Source organism: Epinephelus lanceolatus, chromosome 18, assembly GCF_041903045.1.
Source record: "Epinephelus lanceolatus isolate andai-2023 chromosome 18, ASM4190304v1, whole genome shotgun sequence".
NCBI lineage: Eukaryota > Metazoa > Chordata > Actinopteri > Perciformes > Serranidae > Epinephelus > Epinephelus lanceolatus.
In genome coordinates, this window is record NC_135751.1 from 10,809,774 (window position 1) to 10,831,704 (window position 21,931).

General features: G+C 40.6%; 1 protein-coding gene and 1 long non-coding RNA gene across 4 annotated transcripts in view; one reads left to right on the forward strand and one right to left on the reverse strand.

Annotated features, from left to right (window-relative positions):
* Positions 1 to 1,343: 1,343 nt before the first annotated feature.
* Positions 1,344 to 21,931, forward strand: part of LOC117268173 (uncharacterized) — a 168,254-nt gene continuing 147,666 nt past the window's right edge. For both annotated transcript variants that reach the window (XR_013488053.1, XR_004502627.2), the window contains exons 1-3: positions 1,344 to 1,400; positions 2,621 to 2,768; positions 3,220 to 3,293. This is a non-coding gene — a long non-coding RNA (uncharacterized LOC117268173). The remainder of the gene's footprint in view (positions 1,401 to 2,620; positions 2,769 to 3,219; positions 3,294 to 21,931) is intronic.
* The window catches only part of grin2ca (glutamate receptor, ionotropic, N-methyl D-aspartate 2Ca), a 107,815-nt gene continuing 91,641 nt past the window's right edge, over positions 5,758 to 21,931 (reverse strand). For both annotated transcript variants that reach the window (XM_078161639.1, XM_033644385.2), the window contains exons 8-14: positions 18,896 to 19,049; positions 18,050 to 18,175; positions 15,118 to 15,347; positions 12,363 to 12,523; positions 12,060 to 12,247; positions 9,048 to 9,280; positions 5,758 to 8,051 (exon numbers count right to left, since the gene is read on the reverse strand). In XM_078161639.1, coding sequence (XP_078017765.1) covers positions 6,432 to 8,051; positions 9,048 to 9,280; positions 12,060 to 12,247; positions 12,363 to 12,523; positions 15,118 to 15,347; positions 18,050 to 18,175; positions 18,896 to 19,049 — 2,712 coding nt within the window. In that variant the 3' untranslated portion in view covers positions 5,758 to 6,431. The remainder of the gene's footprint in view (positions 8,052 to 9,047; positions 9,281 to 12,059; positions 12,248 to 12,362; positions 12,524 to 15,117; positions 15,348 to 18,049; positions 18,176 to 18,895; positions 19,050 to 21,931) is intronic.

A 21,931-nucleotide genomic window follows, 5' to 3' on the forward strand; every position in this document is an offset into this window, starting at 1 on the left:
GATCGCTGATTTTGGTGCTGCAGCTGTGGTTTTGATATAGGTGACTTTGGTGGGTGTAGGGCTGATGAACTCCTTATGTGTGAGTTCAAATGGCAGTCATGTTGAAATAAGCACTGTAAGCTTTAATATAACAAACATTACAAGACAATTGCTGTGACAGGAAAGATTCAGGCGTTTGGATGTGTGGTTAAATAAAATGTTGGTCCCCACTACTGTGTGATTTTTAAGGATTAAGAATAATAGAGTTTGGCTCTCGGCCTTGCTCAGCAATTGGCGTTAACATTTGTCTTATGGAAACAATGTCAGAGTGAAAATAAACTCTCATTTATTGTCAGGGTTTTAAAGTGTATTTGCCAGCAAGCCAAACTCCATAAAAGAAATGGTTTCATCACCTCTTCTCAATTTTTTGGTACATTTTTACTTTTAAGGTCCTTAACTTCACTGACACAACCAAACATAGTCTAAACCCCTCTATTCTAGAGGAGGTCTCAAAGTTTGAAAAAAAAAGTTAATACATGATGTGCAAGATATCTAAAATGTTTCCTTTTGAAATAATTTTTTAATAGGCTGATACAGAATGATTCTGTCACATAGTATGAAATAACATGTATTTTTACATCCATCCATCCATTTTCAGTAACTGCTTATCCTCTTGGGGGTCAATGGGAGGCTGGAGCCTATCCCAGCTGACATTGGGCGAGAGGCGGGGTACACCGTGGACAGGTCATCAGACTATCACAGGGCTGACACATAGAGACAGACAACCATTCACACTCACGTTCACACCTATGTCCAATTAACCTAACCTGCATGTCTTTGGACTGTGGGAGGAAGCCCTGGAGAAAACCACGTTAACACAAGGAGAACATGCAGACTCCGTGCAGAAGCGCTCCCCCACCCTGGGTTCAAACCAGGAACCCTCTTGCTGTGAGGCGACAGTAATAACCACTGCCTGTATTTTTACACTTTAAAGGAGGAAATATAGCCTAAACTGGATTTTAAAGGGTCAGCGCTGCTGGCTGTTGATGGCTGGTTATCCCGAGAACAGAACAAAGAGGAATAGAGACATAAAAAATATATATTAAATAAATAAATAAATAATAATAATAATAATAATAACTTTTAAAAAATGTACCCATGTCTTTATTAGCCTAATATGTCATGTGTAGCAGAGTTGATGGCACCACTTGCCAATTTTACTGTTAAATTAATCTATTAGTCACTATTCTATTGGATCATTTTATTATTTACCATTTTATTTATGTTTATTATGGTTTTAATGTATTTATTATTTTCCCAGTGTGACCGGTCTGTAACAGGAGCGCCCCCTTCAGGCCCCCTGCACACTTGAATGGCGCACCTCGAAATTCGTCAGCAGTCAGATAGCGCCTGTCCTCGTGGTAGGTTGACCTCTCAATAAGCTCTGTTTAAGTTTGTCTTTGTCGCTAAAAGTGTATTGTTTGAGCTCCCACTTTTCACAGCAAGTGTCTATGTAAATTCTACCTTGGTCGTATGTACTTTGTTCGGGAATAAGGTAGGTTAATTAATAAGTTGCGCACACCGTGACATCGGTGACTTCGCTGGCTAGGTTGTTTTTAATGAGTGACTTCACGTTAGCATCGTTAAAATCACCGCGGCGTAACGTTAGTTTGCTAACCAACAGTCGGCTTAAATAATTGTTTAAGTTAGTTACCTCTACGTCGGCTGTGGGAGACCCAATTTAACTCTGCTGCTGTTAGAAGAAATGTTGGTTGGAGCCTCAAACATTAAACAGTGCAAGCTAATACACTGCAGCAACACCTGCATGTGCCATGATTTATGTCTGTGACGTATTGACGGGCACACGGGGCTGGAGTAACGTTACAGTTATATCATGTATAAGAATACAACTTGTTATGTTGTTTTTGATGTATTTTATTTTGTATTTCACATTGTTTTAAATAAATTAAAGCTTAAAAAGAATGATATCGAGGAAATGAGACATTCTCACATGTTTACAATTTATAATATTGTTATTCTGACTGTTCTGACTGTAATTCTTGGTCTTTTGTGTACACACACCTGTTGCATGTCAAGCCCCTTAAGCTAAATTTGTGATTAGTGGTTCTGGGCTATGTAAATAAAACTGACATATCAAGTCAAGTCAAAATTTATTATATCTGTCAGTCATGAAAGAGGCTCCTAATGTTTCTTCTATTTGTTTTCCCATGTAAGTTTTTTATTGTGAGTTTTTCCTTATCCCAGTCAAGGGTTGAAAGACAGAGGTGTAGTATACTGTACATATTATAAAACTCGTCATGCATAGTTCTTATTTGTGATTTGGGGTTATAAAAATGAAACTGACTTGAATATGATGTCTTTGTCAGGCAAATCACATATTTCCATTAAATAAACCAAAAGTAGGATTATACGCATGACTTGATTTAGCCCTTGCATCCAGGGACTGAAATGGCTACACAACTTTTCAGTTATATCAAAGGCACCCTCTTGCAACAAGGTAGCCTAGTTAAACTGTCCATGCTCCACACACTGTTTTGGCATGTCAACATGTGTCTCCTGTTGCATTTGATAGAGAATTGTGCATAAATATCAACAGTCTCATTATGTTGGTTCATTACAGCTTTTTGGAGGAGAGATACAGGTGTTTTTGGAAGCGCTCTCGCTGCTGGCCACAAACTACATCAAGCTGGAGTTTCCTGTCCACGCAGTTAGAAACAGCATTGTTTATTCCCCAAGTTAACTGCCAGGGACTTTTTACCTCCAGAAAGGTAAGTGTCTGCTGCTAACTTTCGTTTTTATGTCTTGGCTCTGTTCAGTTTCTGTTTATGTGCCTGGAAAAATGGCTGCCCACACTGCTGGCTGTCTAGCTGGTAGTGCTTTATGTTTGTGCTTCTGCTAGCTGCTAATGTCTTTGTCTTTTTGTGGCTGAAGTTAGATTTTTTTTGGGTTGTTATTTGGCACGTGCATTATGATGCTTTCATGCTGTTCCTTGTGCGGTGATAAAAAATAGATACTGATGTCTGAGTAATAAGTGTGATGAGCATAATTGGTTTGGCACCTTTGGTTATTGTTTTATTTCCTCTCATCTCACTGTAACCAGTCCAAGGGTAATATTGTATGCTGGCTTAAACAAAGTAAACACAGCTAGTTGAGTTCACATAATTGTTTTCTGTAATATCAAGTTACTGATTACTATCTGTATTTTTCCTGTCGATGCAGCTTTGAATGATGGCAGTTTTGTCCAGAATTGACTCTCAGCTTCCACCCTGAAAATCACTGATCTCTTCAGCAAGGTAAGTGCCTGCTGCTTGTGTGAACTACTTGCTGGGAATTCATAGCTGTGTCCCAGTTCCATACTGCACATTGGAGGCTCCCAGTATTGTGTTCAACTTTGAATATTTAAGTCTAACAATGCCATGCACTGAAGAAACTGGAGGTACAATTCACAGCTGCACAAAAAAAATATAATTGCAGATAGCAGCAAGACAGCTCCAGGAAAATCTTGGAAAACAAAAACTAAGTATTAAGTCTTTGGTGAACTTTGAAGTGAAATTGGTGGTGGCAAACTGGTAAAGGATGTTGATTTCTTATACAATAACTTCAAAAACAGTACACTATAAATATTAGTATATTGTGCTACTGGGTACAGTTAATAGGTAGTATAGAATTTGGACACAATCTTGGCTGTGTTTAGTCTGTGTTTATGTGCTTGTAAATATGGCTGCTGACACTGCCGGCTGTTTTTGTTGCCCTTGTGTTGCTGCTGCTTTCTGCTGTTATGAATGTGCACATTTGCAGTGGTGTCAATTCTGAATTAATTTGCTGTTGTGAGTGAGCTAATTTTCCTCTGGCTGTGGTTTGGCACGTATATTATGATGCTTTCATCCTGCTGACTTTTGCTGTGATCAACTATGATTAAGGATGTTTGAGTAGCAAGTATTATGGGCTGGATTGGCTTGCATTGTTTTCCCCTCCAGTTTGTTGTTGTTGTTGTTGTTGTTGTTGTTGTTGTTTTGTAACCAGCCCTGAGGCTAAGTGTGATACTCTGTGTTGGCTCTTGGGATGTAAACATTGGTGTTGTTGTTGCCAAATAGTTATTTTCTGAAATATTTGGACAATATTTACAGTTCTGCTTAATAATGCCTCTTGATGTCTGAGGCCAATTGCTGTGTCTGTGCTGCTTGGAGCTGTGTGGTTCTTCCTAAAGTTGACTCACAGCTGATGCTCATCAATCACTTATTCATGTCAACAAGGTGTTATTGGTCGTGCTAACATGCAAATTGTGAGTTCGTGTCTTGGCTCTGTTTAGTCATTGTTTGTAATATGCTTAGAAATATGGATGCTGACACCGCTGGTTGATTTTGTTGCTCTGTGCAGATCTGCTTGTGTTTGATTATTTGGTGTCTGCTGCCTGTCAGTTGGAGCCCTTATGCTGCTGTTTTGTATGCGCAATATCAGTGGTATTAATTGTGGATTAATTACCTTGTTGTGTCTGTTCTACAGTAATCTTGTTTTGCTTGTTTTGCATGTGTACTGTGATGCTTTTGTTAATGCAGTGATGTAATATAAATACTGATGTTGAATAATGTGTGTTATGTGTAAGGGAGTAAATCTCAAGTTTCATCATGATTCAATATTATATCGACTCTTTAGACAATATGATATTTGCTGATATCACAAAGTCTGCCACAAGATGATTTCAATGTGATTAAATTTAGGGGCCGGCTATCAATATGAGACAATATCAGTAAATATCGTCATTGTCTTTTTCTTGACCACTTGCCTTTGTTTGTCTGGTGCAAGGCCATCAGCACTGTTTGAAGGTTTAGGAAGGACAGAAATGGTGACACAGACACGCCATGGGAATTTCAAAATAAAGGTGTGTCTTTAAGATGATGATATGTATCAGTGTTTTCACTTAGCATTGATGATATTAGATTGTTGATCATTGAGTCAATGTAGAGATACAGATCTATGTATTGTTACACCTCTAGTCATTGGCTGGATTGATTTTGTTTTTTCCTTGTTTCCTCTCACTGCTTGCTTGCTCACTGAAACCAGTCTGATGGTTGAGGTTATTTTTCACACTTGCTTTAGGGATGGAAATGTGACTTCTGTCTCAGACAAAGACTCATTTACAGAATTATCTTCTGAAATATTTACTTTACTGGAACTCATACAGCTTAGGTAGTCGCATTCATATTTTCTCACTCTAACCCTAAGCATGAGAGAACTGTTTCAACTCAATCAGCGTGTTCATGTGATAGTGTGATTCACTGGTCATTATAGTTGAGGCTTAATTGTTGACCTTCTGTTGTATGGTTTACACTGCTGCTCCGCTGCCAGTCTGAAGCTCACAGCCATGTACTTATGATCATCTGCTGCTTATCAACACTGCCTAATATTTTAGAAGAAACAATTGTGTGACTCAAACCATGTTTTTTGTGAATTTAATGTGCATAATAACTATCTGCTGCATAGCTGACAGATTATAGCTCTCTGCTGTATGTCAGGTGAATTGGTGGGTTCACTTTTATCTGTCTTAGTTCATAGTAGACTGTTCCCTTTTAATGGCTAGAAACATTTTGTTGTAGCACACAGTGCCCAAGGTCTTAGTGTCAACTTTGAACATATACCGTATTCATGTAATCATCCATTCTGTGAGAGTTTGCAGATTGAAATAATAGATTGTCACATTCATTATATTACGGTACGATGTGAGAACATGTTTAACATATAGATTGAGATGACAGATGATTCCAAAAGGCCCTTGAGATGACCTTGTTCTTTATTAAAGGGTAGTGTAACAATGGAAATACATGTGATACGTTTTTATGGTTTTCCCTTTTTAAAATCCCAGTCAAATTACATGATGATCAATGGAGCAGGAAGCCTCAGAGCTGCGCACCCAAGGTCGCAGACTTAGAAAATCCACAGACAACATGTCAGTGGTTTGATCACAAAATTGTCTTAATCATTTATTTCTCAATTGAAATGGTGGGTACTGAAATGATTTTGAAAAAAAAAGAGAAAAATGTCTCAAGTCATAATCAGATTGAGAGGCTACAGTATATTGTCTCCCAGAATTCTTTCACATAGCAACACAGCATTTAAAAATCCTTTAAATAACAATCAACAGGTTAAATTCTTATGTATTAAATACTTTTCAACATTTCTTTTCTTTTATTAGTATTTTAAGTTTGGCTTACAAAGTCCCAGCAGTAATTTGCTTGTCAGTGTCTTCTCCTTTACATGTCGCTGCCCAAGATATTATTGCACTGATAATTGAGAGTCAACACTCTCAAATACACTATTGGTGTAGAGTTTAATTTTTGCTTAAACCAGAGGCTGAGGGGGAACCACCAGGCATGCCCCTCATTAGAGGGGCTAAGTTTTAGAGCCTATAGTGGAAGTCCACTAAGGATGGGGGCTCAGACCTCAGACTCCAGGCTGGATACCCTGCCCCAGGGCTTTGGCACATAGGGACTGTTAACTCTGCGCGCCACCAACACCTGCCTTCGCTCTCTGCTCCCAGAGCCTGGGTCTTCCCTTTTTCCTGTGCCATCATAGGCCCCAAACATATTGTTGTGGTAAACCACCTGCCTTTCATTCATACGAGGCAATATTGCTGCATTATCTGGGCAGTGGCTTGTACAGGGAAACAAGTGGCACATGTCCTTGGAACTGTCATAAAACTGGGACGGTCCCTGGGCCAGTGGCCCCACATACACTGGTAAGTCTGTGTACGAGTTCAGGTAGGTGGAGTAGTGTCTGTGCACCACTGTGGAGGAGGAGCGGCGCAGGGCAGCGGCATTCTGCAGGATGGCTTCCCTGTAAGAGGGCAGCCGGGTGGACTCAGAGTACTTGAGCTTTTGCTTATAGGGGTAGGAGCCCATGTGGGCTGGGTCCAAGTAGGCAGGCTCAGCAGCCAAGGGGTAGCAGGACAGGTTGTGCCCCAGACTGCCATATAGCTTGTGGGGCTTTGGGTTGGCCACTATCACCCGAGGAAACAGGTCAGGCATGTCTACGCGGGTGGAGGATGTGGAAGTGGAGGGCTTTGTTTCATCTACCTGATGGATCCTGTCGTTGCCCCATGTGGCTTTGAGGAATGAGGCGCGGCGGTTTAGTTTGTCCTTCCCCAGGAGTGGTATGTCATCCATTTCAGGCTCCAGGTAGGACTTCATACAGGAGTTGCAGCTTGTGCTGCCGCCTGGATAGTGTCCTGCAGTGCAGGACATGGCAGCAGCAACAGGGGGGTGGTTGTTCAGGAGGTGATTGGCCCTCAACTCAGCAAGGCAGGATCGAGGTTCATCATAGTCACCTCTCGCTCTGGGGTCTGCAGCATCAAACACATAGCTATGAGACCGCCTCCTCCGGCTCACACAGTCAGGGGGGTAGCTAAACTTCCTTCTTAGTGGTCCTTTGTGCTCCACGTAGATATCTGGCACCTGGAATTCCCTGTAAGGAACAAAAGGGGACGTGGGGTGCCGGGCCTGGTTCTCCACATACAGCCTGCTGCTGTGGTGGGGGTTCGAAGTACTGGGGGGAACAGGGTCCCGCATGGCGATGTGAGGGCTACTGAGGCTGGAGATGGGCAGAGTTCTCTCTAAGACATGCTGAGTGTTGCGGGTGGGCAGCGTGTAGCGGAGCGGGGTGGGTCGAGTCACCACTCGGGGCTTATCCAGGAGCGGCTGGGTGGCGGCGTCCCCATAATGAATTGGGAAGGTGGGTGTGAGGGCCCTCTGAGGGTATGGTGAGTGGTTGTCTGTGATGCTGGATATATAGGGCAGCCGGCCATGAGACATGTCTGTGGTGGTCAGTCTGGGTGGCATGCCAACCCGCACATTGTCGCCCCCACGCCTGCTCCAGTTCTCTATTGTTTTGGTGGCATTGTCTAGAGAGTTCTCCACTCTGGCAGAGGACACCATGTCCTTGGCTGTCTTCAGCATTTTTAGCATATTGGCTTGTGTATAGTTGGTCGTGACGTCCGGACTCGGCATGCTCCCATTGCGGTCAGTTTGCTCTACTCCATTGAAGCAGCTGTAGATGCCCTGCAAAGAGACGGAAGGGTGAAATCATGATCTTTAAGCCTCATCAGATAACAGAATGAACCAACAATCTACTGAACTCCCAAAGGTTATCAGCAATGTTTTGCTACAGTCATCATGATTAATTTTGGTCAATTTCCGTAAAAATTTCTATTAACTTACTGAGCAAATGAGGCAAAAAGAGTCATATGGAAAACTGTCACTGCAGAGAGAGATTCGTTGTTGTTCCTGGTAGATTGTGTTTGAAATGCTGTTTGTACACAGCTTGATCTTTAAAAACAGCTCAGACATAGAAATGAGTGAGTTGCTGATCATGCACTTACCACATTAGATTCTCCGTTTTTATCCCGCCAGCTTTATTTTACTTTCAAATTGTGAATCTGTTTGGAATACTTAATCTCATCTCTGAGTACTGTCGACACACAGATGAAAGTTTTTTAATGGGGCAATTTAAATTCAATTTCTGAGGGATCACAGCCATCACAATATTTCAGCAAGTATCCATGAAGTCCTCTTTATTGCTTTAAACTCATTTGATTTTACTATCTTTTTTATTGTTGCTGCCCTTGACCTCTTCTGGTTGTGTACTGATTTGACTTACTGCACTGCCAATATTTCTAAAGCTGTGCTTGAAGGATACCTCAGACGGAGACAGCAGGCTTTACAACTGCATTTTTTCCGTGCACCAAGGCCATCTCATAAGTATCTATTACATTCTCTGCAACTTCTGTCTGCAGAAAGTGTTTTGCTACTTTGGTTGCATTTAATTAACACAACTCTGTGGATGCTATAAAATGAGACCTTATCCTTGCACTGTACTGGTAATTACAAAACTTTTACGACTTCAGCTGTTATTTATGGATAAAATGCCAAACGTTTATGGAATCACACAAGTTCTTCTGCCCATGTTGTTGCAGTTACGTCTTTAATGTCACAGACTAAATATTAAGATTTTGTATGAAGTATTGCTGCTGTAATTCATATGTATGAATGACTTACTCTGCTGATGGCTAGGAGGAAGTCCAGGCGCTCTGATTTGCGGACTGAATGTCGGAGTTTCCAGTAGAGCAAATGTTCCCAGGCAAAAACCAGCAGGCTCAGGCCCATGGCCACAAGCAGCATGTAGAAGACGCCCGCCATGTTGTCAATGTCCAGCTTACTGCTCATCACCTCTTTCTTCTCATTACGGCAGATGCCTGTGAGCCATACGGTCTGCAGCTTCTGTGTGTCACCTGTGAGTGAGGAGCACAGAATACAGACTTAAGCCTGCTTTGCATAACACTAGTATTATTTGGGGACTCAGAGTGAGTAATGAAACACCCTCCAACCTATCATGAAATGCATTTGCATGGAATAATGAAATTCTCTCAAATAAACAACACCCCAGATACAACTGTCAAAGGTTGCACAGTTCCTCTGTTTGTGATGTAGTGAATCCAAAACCAATCCTGATCACTCACTCAGTTATTTTTTCTTTTAAGTAGACAGCAGCTGTTCTTTTAGAGGAAGAAAAACAAACAATAGCTGCTACAAATTTGTAATTAAAAAAAAGTAGTATAAAGCAATGGTTACCATCTTTTTAGCTTGGGACCCCTTAAAACAAAACTACCGTATGTCTACTTGTGACTACTTGACAGCAGTTATGTGTACTGGTTGTGACCAGTTAAAAGACCAAAAGGGTAAAATTAACCTGTAGTTCACAAGCAAGAAAGCAAATATTACAGGCAAGTCTGAAAAAACAACTTTTGATTAACCCGCAGTTTTGGAGGTAACATAATGCTGACCGGATTATAATTTCAACTAAAATAATGAGGAAATGTTGTTGATTAAAATATCTTGCAAGTTGCAAAACTGTTGATGCAGGATGTATCTAATATATTTTAATTGTTTCCTGCCCAAATATCCAATCTTGCAATAAAATATTGTAATTTAGTAATATAGTTAGGGCTGGGCAATAAAATGATAACGATTATTATCTTGATATAATTTCCTTGACAGAAATAAATGTTGAGTAAATGTTTGAGAAATTGTCCATTAAAGTAAAGCACCCATAGCGCACCCATACACACATAGAGGCACAATGCGCCATAAATGTCAGTGTCCACTAGGGATGGGTCACGATTTTCGAATAGTCATTTTATTTTTGAAAAATCGATTTTTTAATGCGACTATTACTATTCGCTGTCTTATTTCCCCCCCTTTATTTGACATGCAATTCAGCTCCTAACTGCACGAGGGCAGTCTAGGATTGCTACAGCGGTGTGAGATGCTCTTCTACAAACAGGAGAAACATGCAGAGACTACTACTCCGTGAGGTATGTCCGCAGTCATTTGGGCTTTCATAGTCGAGCGCACTTCCGCGTTGTAGTTTCCTGTAAAAATGGCCGTGAAAAATCCCGCGATGTGAAAAATACATGCCGAGCAGTCACCCGTGTGCGCGCACAGGGCTTGCGGATGTCCGCTTTGAGTCCGCGCAGACCTCCGTGGAGTCCGTGCCACCCGAGTATGTGGGGGGGGGGGTTTATTCAAAAAATTGTCGAATACTTGCCACGATTTTCGAATAGTGTTTTTGCTTGTGTTGCCCATCCCTAGTGTCCACCCACCATTTACCAGAAGAAGACGTAGTAATTGTAGTAGAAGAAGACAAGACCTGCCACTAATGCGTATAACGTTACAACAACAGTCATCATGCAATAATGGTATTTTTAGTATGATTGTTTTGGCGGGGGGTAACGGCGCTGGGCTACCACACGATTGAATTTGCCACATAGAGTTAGCTACAGTAGCTGCATAGTCGACTCCTCTCATGCTGATGGTAAGTTAGCAAGTTTACTGACTACCTGGCTATTTCATTAGAGTGATATGGCTTGGCATGGCTAAAGGTGACATGAATAAAGCTTTCATACATTTCCTTATCGGTAAACATGATTTCTGCTTCAGTCATGGTAGATCGATTTTCATCCACAATGAATGACCCGACATCCCTTCACAAAGTCTGTCTTTTGCTGCATTGAAATTACATACTGTGAGTTTAAAGTGTGTACAGACTGTACTGACCACTGTCTGTCTATTTTGTATCCATTGTCAGCTTAAACACCTACAAAATGTTTCAAACCAACTTCACAAAGTTTGACATGCTCCTGACAAGAATTATGATTTCTTTGTCTATTTATTGTTTTATTTGTTGGCAGTATTTTGATTATAATTGTTTTGAATCTGTCTAGATTTGTGAAATGTTCTGCTGTCTGACTAATGTTTGTAATTTTCTAACAAAAAATATGAAATTATTTGAACCACAGTTAACTATATGATTTCTTCAACTTTTACTCAGGAGCAAAAATCAGCCTTTAGGCCAGAAAAAAGTAATGATTTGACTTTTTTAGCCTGACAATTATCAATATCCCCTGATATGAAATTTCTCATCGCAGTGACATTTTTAGCCATATTGCTGTATAAACGTTTTCTTCTTTCCCATCTTCATTTAATTTTGCCAGTAACAAATACGGCAGTCTTGCTCAGATTAAGCTACTAATGACCTTCTTAGATACTGAATGTCTCAGGTGATATAAGCCCCTCATAGAAAATAAGTATTTTATTTATTTCATTAATTTCTGTTTTAGTTTGGTTGTGTATTCCACAAAAATACACAAAAATCCAGGTCACACAATTTGCTGCTGATGGTCTCTGTAAGAAGTATAATATCATAGCACTTTGTGTGTGGCCTCCCAGTGGAAAAAAATATGCAATGTGCTATATTATTCCTGTTACCATCTATTGCATATTTCTACCAAAGGTGACCAGGCCTTTGGTGGAGGCATCGTCACCACCCAAGGAATTGTAATATTTTGAATCACCTCTTGAAACTTTGTTTTATTGACATGCATTTGTGATGTCTCTCTTATTTATATGATTTCAGTCAGTCAGTGGACAAAGTGCAGATCCAGTTATTACGCCCTTACTGGCAATTTTCTGTGAAATTCAGCATCTCTTGTATATATATGAGAAATTTACCATCAGCCAGGAACTGGAGCAGGGCCAGGTCGATGGGTCGTTTCCAGCGTGAATCCTTCTGCAGGGCGATGCCATAACCAGTGGTGGCAAACACTTTCCCACTGCCAATGGTCACCAGCTTGCAGCCCTCGTCTTTGCCAGCCATGTAATTCAGCACAGCAGCATCATAGATAAAGGCATCCAGTTTCCTAGCGGGGTAAAGAAAATGATTCTTACTCAGATGGCCATTATATAACTGTTTGGCTCCGCTTTGGCTCTCAGTTCCTCAGTAAATATATTTTACGAGCCTTGGCTGACACCTACCCTGTTTTGAGGCTGTTAAGGGCATCCTCCACTCCCTTCTGGTTGTATTTGACCATGTGGGAGTGCATCTCGGGGTAGTTACTCCTTATGTTGCGTTCTGTGCTGCCATTTGGGACTGTACCAAAGCGGAACGGAGGGTACTGCTCCTGTGGCTTTTGAAACTGTCAAGAGGGGTAGAATAAGGATTGAGAATAACAAAAGTGACCTGTGGTATTGATTATTTCACATTTAATTGACTATATAATCAAATTCAGTTTGTCCCAGTATCCAGATGGTTGTTTTTTGTCTTTATTACTGTGCTCTTTTCATTCATTTAGGAGCACCATACAAGCTGTCAGGCCAGGATAAAAAAGCTCTGAGATATTTATACAATGACTTTCACCACCTTGGCCTTTATAGGATTTCTGACTCCCAAGTGCTTCTGTGCTAGTTATCCCGCAAATTTAAAGACCAAACAGTCAGACACTGTGTCCAAAGAAACCCAAATATCCTTCATCCTTTCCCTTTCTGCATTAAGAAATGAACATTTTATCCTTTTGCTTTTGGCAGTACTATATGCATTTAATTAGCTTTGAGGACAGAAGTGAGAGGAGGTGGAAATACAATCGACAAAATTGCACTTTTTCATTAACCTTATGCAAATGTGTTCTTAGTACATTAGCAAAGGGACAATTTGAGCTAAAGTTTGTGTATTAGAAAATCTTTGGACATCTTAAAAATGAGACAGACCTCTTCTGCATTTTGATATCAAATCCTAAAGGGGCAGTTCACTCCAAAAATGAAAAATACATAATTCTCTTACTTGTAGTGCTATTTATCAATCTAGATTGTTAAGCGTTGGTATGAGCTGTTGGAGATATTAGCTGTAGAGATGTACAGCTAATGCAATTTAATGTAACTAGATGGCACTCAGCTTGTGGTGCACAATAGACAAAAAAAACTTCTGAAAAACTCAACAGCAATGGTTTCATGTGGGATTGTTTTCTTGCTACTAAACTACACCTGCCAACCTTATCACCACACAGAAGGAAGCATGCATCTACTGCTAGCTCACCTAGCACTACTGAGCTAGCTAACATTACAGCTCAGCCATTCATTTTTATATCTTGTGCTGTCCCAAACACCAACCTCTTTTACATGAGTAGATGCACACTTCCGTCTTTATGGTGATACGATTATCTTGACTAAGTGGGTCACAACTTTTAGAAAAAATAAACTGCTGTTCAGTTTTTCAAGGTATTTTTTGGTGCACAGAGCACCACACGCTTCTAGCCATCTAGTTCAATTACATAAAAGAGAAGGTAAAACATCTCTATGGCTGATACACTCTGCAACTCAAATCCAAACAATTTAGATCAGTAATAGTAATGGTGTAATGATCCATCGATCTGGATTGATATATTGAGTCAATGATCAACGATCCAATGTCATTAATGCAAAGTAAAAACATTGATCCATATCATTAGGTTATGCCTTTGTTTTGAAAGCCTGTGTCACTGTCAAACAGTGCCAGGCAGATAATAGCAAGCAGTCCAGAGAAAGATGATGAGGATAATGTTTTTTTGCCCAGGAATAAATCAGCAGTGTGGAAACATTTCTGTTAAAACGAAAAGGTTTTGCAGTGCTACAGCAACATCCTGCTACTTTGACCTTGACGCCTGAGAGGGAACACTGATCATTTGCAAGACCAAAAGCTGCCTTTAGAGACTTTTAATTTTTCCTTACATCCCTAAATGTAGCTTAATTAGGTGAAGCTACCTCACTATATCTGAACACCATGCCACTAAAACATTTTATGCATACACCTTACTGCACTATAGGCTATAGGACAGAGATGTAGTGTGTCGGGCACAAATGGAAGATTGAAAGAGATTGGACGATGTCAGAGTTCACATGATGTGTTACCCCATCACAAGGACTTATAAGTGACGTGTCTATTCTGTAGTGATGAGGTAATCATGTGCCTTTACACAGCACAGTGTCCTTAGAGCATCTCTGCTCGTCGTCATCACTCTCTCCTCTGATACAAGGTCACTCTCTGTGACTTCATCTTGTACCTCATTTACATTTACTTAACCTGGATGGTTCTGCACAGCTGGACAAACAGCAGTCCATTCCTGCATTCCCTCCATGCTGCTATGCAGAATGCTGTTCAATAATCTATGGACTCGCTGTCAAAATTGCTCAGTTTCTTTCTCTGCATAGCGAGGCGTTAATGTATAATGAGACGAGAATTGTAAATGACTTTGCCAGAATCATAATGAGCAGTGGACAGCTTGGTCTTTTCCCCAAATGCCTCTTTAATCCCTTCAGTTGCCTGCGAGCAAAGATTCTACAAACCATTTCTTGTGCTGCCGGTTTAACATGGATTTCCTTGTCAATACTCCTATAAAACACATCCTCAGGCCACACAAATATGCATAAGATAATACCAAAAATTTTAATCGCCATCTGCCCAGAAAATCCACTTGTGTATTACATTTCATAGGCTTTTCACCGACATCCCCATCTAAAGAATCTGGGGATGTAATTCAATTTCACCAATTACTGTATGAACTCTATTTTGCGGGGAAAGTGAAAAGTCACAGCCATGACATTGACACTTCTGGATATTTGCCTTTCATAGCTCTACCTCACACTGTTTACACACTCGAAATAGACCACTTTGTGTTTTTCCTAAGCTGTACATCAAACACAACAACGTGCCTGACAACACACACATAGGACTGTCAATGACAATGACAGAGCTCTGTACCTTTTTGTCACTCAGTCCAGAGACTGTGTCGATATACTGTTCCTGGATCATGAAGGCTGCTAGGTTGGCTGTGTAGGAAGCCAGGAAGATGACGGCAAAGAAAGCCCAGACCAGAACCATGATCTTACTGGTGGTGCCCTTTGGATTCTCAATGGGGACAGAGTTGTTGAAGACGATTCCCCACAGCAGCCACACTGACTTTCCAATTGTGAAGGTGGGACCTCCGGGATCTAGAAATGGAAAAAATAAGAATTTTGCCCATGTAATGTTTCCAAAAACAACTAAAACTACTTGGTTAAAGTGGGTGAAAATCACCTTTGAGGTTAGAAAAAAAACGTCCTTGACTGTTAGTAGGAGACAAGATGCTAACCGTGCTCACTTGTGAAGTGGTCCCATGCCTTGTATGCTTAGCCTGCCAGTTTAACTCTCATGCTACTGTCACTATGTGGATGCCTGCAAGAGCTCACTTGTAAGGAAACAAATGTAGATTTGAACAAACGACCGTAGCTCGAGTTGTCAGTGCTACTTTGTATATAGGTGTTGTTGGTATAGTATTTTAATGCAAATGGGAATATGTCAGTGTTACCATTATATTGAAGAGATCTTACATCCTTAACTTGAAGTCAGATGTCAGCAGACTTATGGAGGACAATAACACACAAAAACAGTGAAGCAGCGGTTTTGTTTAGTCTTCTGAAACAGGTAAAACGTAGATACATGTCTAAACTAAACTGCATACAACAGATTTGATGTATTTTTTTGACCTTGCTATAAATTTTGGCAACTTATATGCATAACATCCTAAAATACATACAAAGATGAGAAGCCAAGTCATAAGCAAAGCCCCTTTGGCCTTTCTTCATCCATTATAAGATGTTTTATAGACCACATGGCTCCGAAATGAAACTGCAGTATCTCAATTTTCCAGGCATTGATCCAATATGTGGGCACTGTAAATAGGCTTGGATTTCAGATGTTCTATGAATCCCCTCAAGACCCTTAAGACGTCAGTGTTTGTCCCCTCTTTATGTGGAAGTTCAATGATGCCAGTATTAAATGAATTTATTCAAGTACATTTTTTTTCCTGCATAATGTCAAAGGTAAAAAGTGAAACAATTATTTTTGTTTTAATGTTTGAAAATGCATCTTGACTGCTAATTTGAAATGAAAGTAAAAACTCTATTGAGAAATAATTCGGTTTACCTTGCCATAATGACAAGTACAAATACAGTATTTGAGTTAATGTACTCTGATACATCCCACCATTTCTGCATTTCCAGTAGTTTAAATATTGGCTTAAATGTAGTAACTGTCATTATTATGCACATTTAATGTGCAAACCTACTTTTAATATTGTTTATAGCAGAGAAAGCAGACTCATGGTTGTGAATCAATCTAAACATGGACAAGGTGTGTAGTGCTACTTCAGTTAGACCAGTGACAATAGTCTTAGACACAGTCTGTAGCCTGGAAGTAGCAGAGTCAGTTGCTCCATGCTGTCATCTCTCATATTTCTCTTAGCGTTAGTGTTCTCTCTAGCGAACTGTCTACACATGTTAAGCAATTGATTTGACTGGCTCATCTGAGTGAAGCTATTGCTGTAATAATGTAATGCTGTAATAGGGATGCACCGAAATGAAAATTTGTGGCCGAAGCCAAATATAATTAAACGCTTGGCCAAATACCATTGTTTAGCTTTTCATTAGTTTTTGCAGATGAACCCCCTCCAGATTAGTGTTGTCACGGTACCAAAATTGGGACCCACGGTACGATACCAGTGAAAGTATCACGGTTCTGAGTAGTATCATGATACCACAGCGAAAATGAGGCAGATGTGCCTTTTGTCATTTATAAAAAGATAAATCACTTTTCTATAATACATCAATGATATTTCAATTGAATAAATTACTTATTGACTTATTCATACTTCAAAAACAGCATCAATAAGTGATTAACATAGGGGGGATCAAAATAAAATAAAATGAATAAATAAAATAAAAATCAACCAGCCACCCTCCTCCCCTGACAAGTAAAGAACAGTCCCTTCAAGAACAGTCCCTAAAATGCAGTGAGGTTTGTGGACCGTTCCCTGCCACAAAGAGTAATGTGAACGGCTCATTTCTCCTCTGACACGTCACATACCTGTGTGCTGCCACGGCTCGGCTGTCCAGGTACTTTTGGGCAGTCATGACGCCAAGAAGAGGACATTATTGGAGCCGGAATTCTCCATTGCCGGTAAGCCTTATCTTGCGCCGCGGAGCACTATGGCTGCCGTATTGCTGCTGCTGGTTGAAATCTGTACTTGCACAGCATGCTGAATGATTTATTTTGCTCGCACAAAACTATTTTTAGTCACAAATGCGAGTGCATTGACGGACGGAGTAAAATATCGCCACACTGCCGACATTTTACTCCGTCCGTCACCGTACGCTGTTTGAGTGCGTTATCAAAATACACCGCTATTATTCGGCCTTGCTTTTCACTTATTCCACCGAATACCGAATGTGTGTTTTTTTGCAATATTCGGCCGAATATATTCGGTTACCGAATATTCGGTGCATCCCTAGTAATACTGGATTAGCTGTGCCTGTGGTCTACTGCTGCGACAATTGGAAAAACAGCACTCTGTGAAGATCAATAATTATTCTCAATGATTCCTTAAAAATTGGTCATGTGTCTGGATAGAACCACCACTATGTCGGGGGCTGGACTACAGTGTGCTATTTGGTGATGCCCGACTTGGTGGATTTTTGCCACAGAATGGTCAAAATCTTCAACAGACAGATGAGTTTGTGAAAGAGAAAAAAAGAAATCTTCTCTACAGTCTATATCCACAACTCTGATATAGAATGATAAGAAGCATCAGTTTCTGTGTACATACAATCTTCCAAAAAGAACTATCAACAACAACTAAAAGGAAGGCGAGTCTCACCTTTGGCACTGACCAGGCTGCGGTTGTACCCAACTGGACTGCAGTATTCAAAGACGAAGACTGTGATGGCAACGACAGTCAGACACATGACAAACATCATCACCCAGACCGCCGGACTGTACGGTTCTACAGGGACAGAGGACAAAGGGCACAATCAGGACAGGAAGAACCCACTGAGACACTAAACATTCAAACTTCATCTGTCGTGGTGATGATGAAAACTGGGCAAACTAAAACAAAGAAACTATTCTACTACTATAATGAACTTGTGTCATAGACGCAAAGTCACTTTGATTCTGTCCCGCAAGTAAAAACCCTAAGACTGATTTCTTTATAGTCAATACTGTAAATAAAAGATTAAATTAGATTAAATTACAACAGTTAAATATTTAAAAAAATGAACATGATAAAAACGAATTGGAAATTGTTAAACATTTAAAAAATATAAGCATAAAAAAATATGTTTGATCAATTACTATCAAACAGCATATACAATACAGAACACAATATATAAAAAATATATAAAATAAAGATTAAAGTTTTGTTGAATAAAACACAAACAACTGACAAAAGACACATCAACATCACAACAAAGCACATCAACACCAAAAAATAAAATAAATATTTATACATAAAATGTATAAAGAGGGGATGTGAGAGAAGAGGAGTGCTTTGCATTGAAGGTCCCCAGCTGGAACAAACCAGTGCCATTGCTATCACAGTAAACTGTGTGTGACTCAGCCACTAGGCCTCCACAGTATTGATAGGTGAGGTGAGTACAGTTTGTTGGGGAAAGACCAAAGACACGTCTTCATTACTTCCGGGAAGCACTGAGAAGTTTCTCACCTAAAAAGGCAGATGGTGAGACAGTCCCATTACTTCTTGCCACCATCACACTGATCCCTGTCTCCACAAACGGCACGGAGAAGTCAATAATCTCAGAGCGCTCTTCGTTGATGGTCAGCGAGCCAATGGCCATGTCTGCCCGTTTGTAGAACACCTGTGGTGGGAGGAAAGTCAAAAGAGATATGTTTTTGGGTGAGATGAAAGAGCGAATGCAGAGTGGATGTTTGTCTTATCATAAATTGGACTCTGCAGCAGTATCTGACATGATACTAGACATCCACTGCTGACCTTTAAGATAAATCTCATCTGTCAGTGAAGTCAACACACTTGGCCTCTGTCCCTGAGGGTGATATACTGTCTGGTTCCTCCAGCGTCCACCCAGCAGCCAGATGGACACAGCTCAAAAGCCCATCCCAGTGCTGTCTTGCCTTTATCCCACGATTGCATTGTGTAAAGCATGATCCACCATCTAATCCGTCTCTAATGCATTTTAAGGTATTGCAGCATATATAGCGTAATGCCTTTTACATAAGGCATCTGCTGACAAATATTACAAGCAGGAAGTGGAATTAATCACTGCAGGCTAAAGCTCACTAGGGATCTGGCTGAATAGGAAGCGATGCTATTTTTGCTAATGCTTGAACCTCTCTGTACAGTTCAGAGGCCCCTGTGACTGCTCCTCTAGCCTTTTCTGCCATACCACACCACTGTTTATCATACTGATGGAGAGCTGGTAGATTTACAGTCCAGACACTCCGCCTCATGCAAGCCATTAGCTCTCCTATGGAGGTCGATGCCTCATTGAGCACAATAGCCTTCATGTTTTTGAAAAAACAGGAAAAACAGGCCAACTAATGTTGTATCCTCCAACTCCTCAAGAGGAGGGCCGGCCAGAGGATTCTGACTGTGGAGATTATTCACAAGGACACTTACTCCTCCTTTATGTACAATGGTCCCTCCCTCACCCACCACAGTGACCTTGGTACCTATTCATATACTCATTAATCTTGACTTCAAAATTGCTTTTCCTTTTTTTTTTTGTTTTTTTTTTTTTTTTACTGGAGCAAAAGCAAAAAAAAATCTCTTGTCTGAGGCTTTCAGTCTAATTTCAGTTTTATCTACCATTGGCACACACAAAGTTTTACTCATAATCAGAGTAAATGATTCAACTTTTACTTTTGTGATTGTTTTTTAAATGTAATACCACAGTGGCTCAATTAATGAGCTTTACTCCGATCATAAACAAAAGTAATATTGTTAAATGTTATAATTTTGCATTTGTAGCCGACTCAGGATTTTGTCAATAGAATCAGATTTGGCTGTTCCCTTTATCCATTTGGAGTTTGAGAGTTTTAAAAGGGTTCTGTGGGATGTTCAGTGTCATAGTAACATTCATTTGCGTAATATAGTAAACAGGCTAACGGCACTAATTACCTTTTTTCCCCTAACACTAGATATCAAATGAAAGCCAGAAACTGTATCGTACTTAGTTGCTGTGAGCTGTAATTAACCACCTCTAATCAGAAGGCAGAAGAGAACGTTATTACAAAGCCTTACAGTAGAGCCCTGCGCAGGACTGTTTTCTTCATCCCGCTCCTGTCCACTCCCGCTGAATTTCTGACCTGCCCGCAACCACAACGTGTGTGTTACACTCCCACCCGCACCTGCAATATGTATGTCCACTCCCGCCCGCTCCCGCAAAACTCTGGGAATTTATGCCTGCACAATAATAGAGATGCATTGATTTTGTGTCTTCTCCTGTCCCGCAGGAGAAAACACGTCATTTTATAGGCTATTAATAAAGAGATTCATGGGGTTGTTTGTTTCGTTTCCCTGGTCTGCATGTCTTTTGATGCACTGGTCAGGAATAGCGCTCCCATTTTGTTGTTTTCATTTAGTTTTTAATGAAATAAAGGCTGTTTCATATTCTTTTCTCCTCCTCTGTATTTATTTATTTTTCTACCTTTATATAATCACGCAATGATTGAGATTAAGTTCTCTTTTCTAAGAGAGACCTGAATAAGAAACATTAATGAGATAAAGATAAAGCCTATGCTCAATAACACCGGCATCATCACGCCTCTTTATGTAATTAACAAATGGCAACGAGAGTAGGCTGTGAGTGGCTCAAATAACATAAAATAAACAAAGTTAACGAATGAAATGAATGAATTTGACAAATGAATCACTTGGCCATTATTTTGCTGTGGAGGAAGAGAATGTTGCTGACCGACTGCGGTCCCAATCCCGTGCGTCTCTCTTCCAAGATGCGCCCATAGATACTAAAGGCCCGCTCTGAAGGCGCACTGGATGCGGGGATACTGAAGATGAAACACGCCAGCTTTGAGAGTACTGGGAAGTAGAGGGCTCAGTGCGCCTTCAGACCTTGTTTGAGCTTCTTTTCCACATTTGTTAACTCCATCCTGTCGCTGTAGGCTACATCCCGATCCCACAGTGTTTTTTTTAGCCGCCCGTTCCCGCCTGCAGCAAAGTTCAAACCACCCGCTCACGCAAATTTGGGTCCCAATGCAGCCCTCTACCTTACAGGGCAAAGCCCCTCCTCCTGTGGGCAGCTTCCTCCATGTCCACAGCTGCCAGTACAAAAGAGCAGTGTGACACCGAGAGTGCTCACTCTGCAGCAAAATCTGGGGACCAAAACTTCCTCAGAAGTACACTGCGCACTGACTGGCACAAAGAAACAAACAAAAAACACCCACCACTGACAACTGAGGGGTCTCCACCTGATGATTCAAATCCCCAACTTTCAGGGGGCAGCCCTACATTTATGCAGTATATAGTCTTCTCTTAATAAGGTACTGGGATTTTCTGTGTATGTCCAGGTTTTTTTTGTGAGTGATGTGTATGCCGTTCAGCGTTGCCAGGTGTACGATAATTATCGTATTTGTACGATAATTTGGCCCTCTGTACGATGTACGATCAGTAATCCCAAAAAGGCCAAATGTACGATAATTTGACCATTTCATGAATGTGTGGTTGTAATCAGTATGCCAGAGTTTTTTTTGTGAGCCCTGAAGA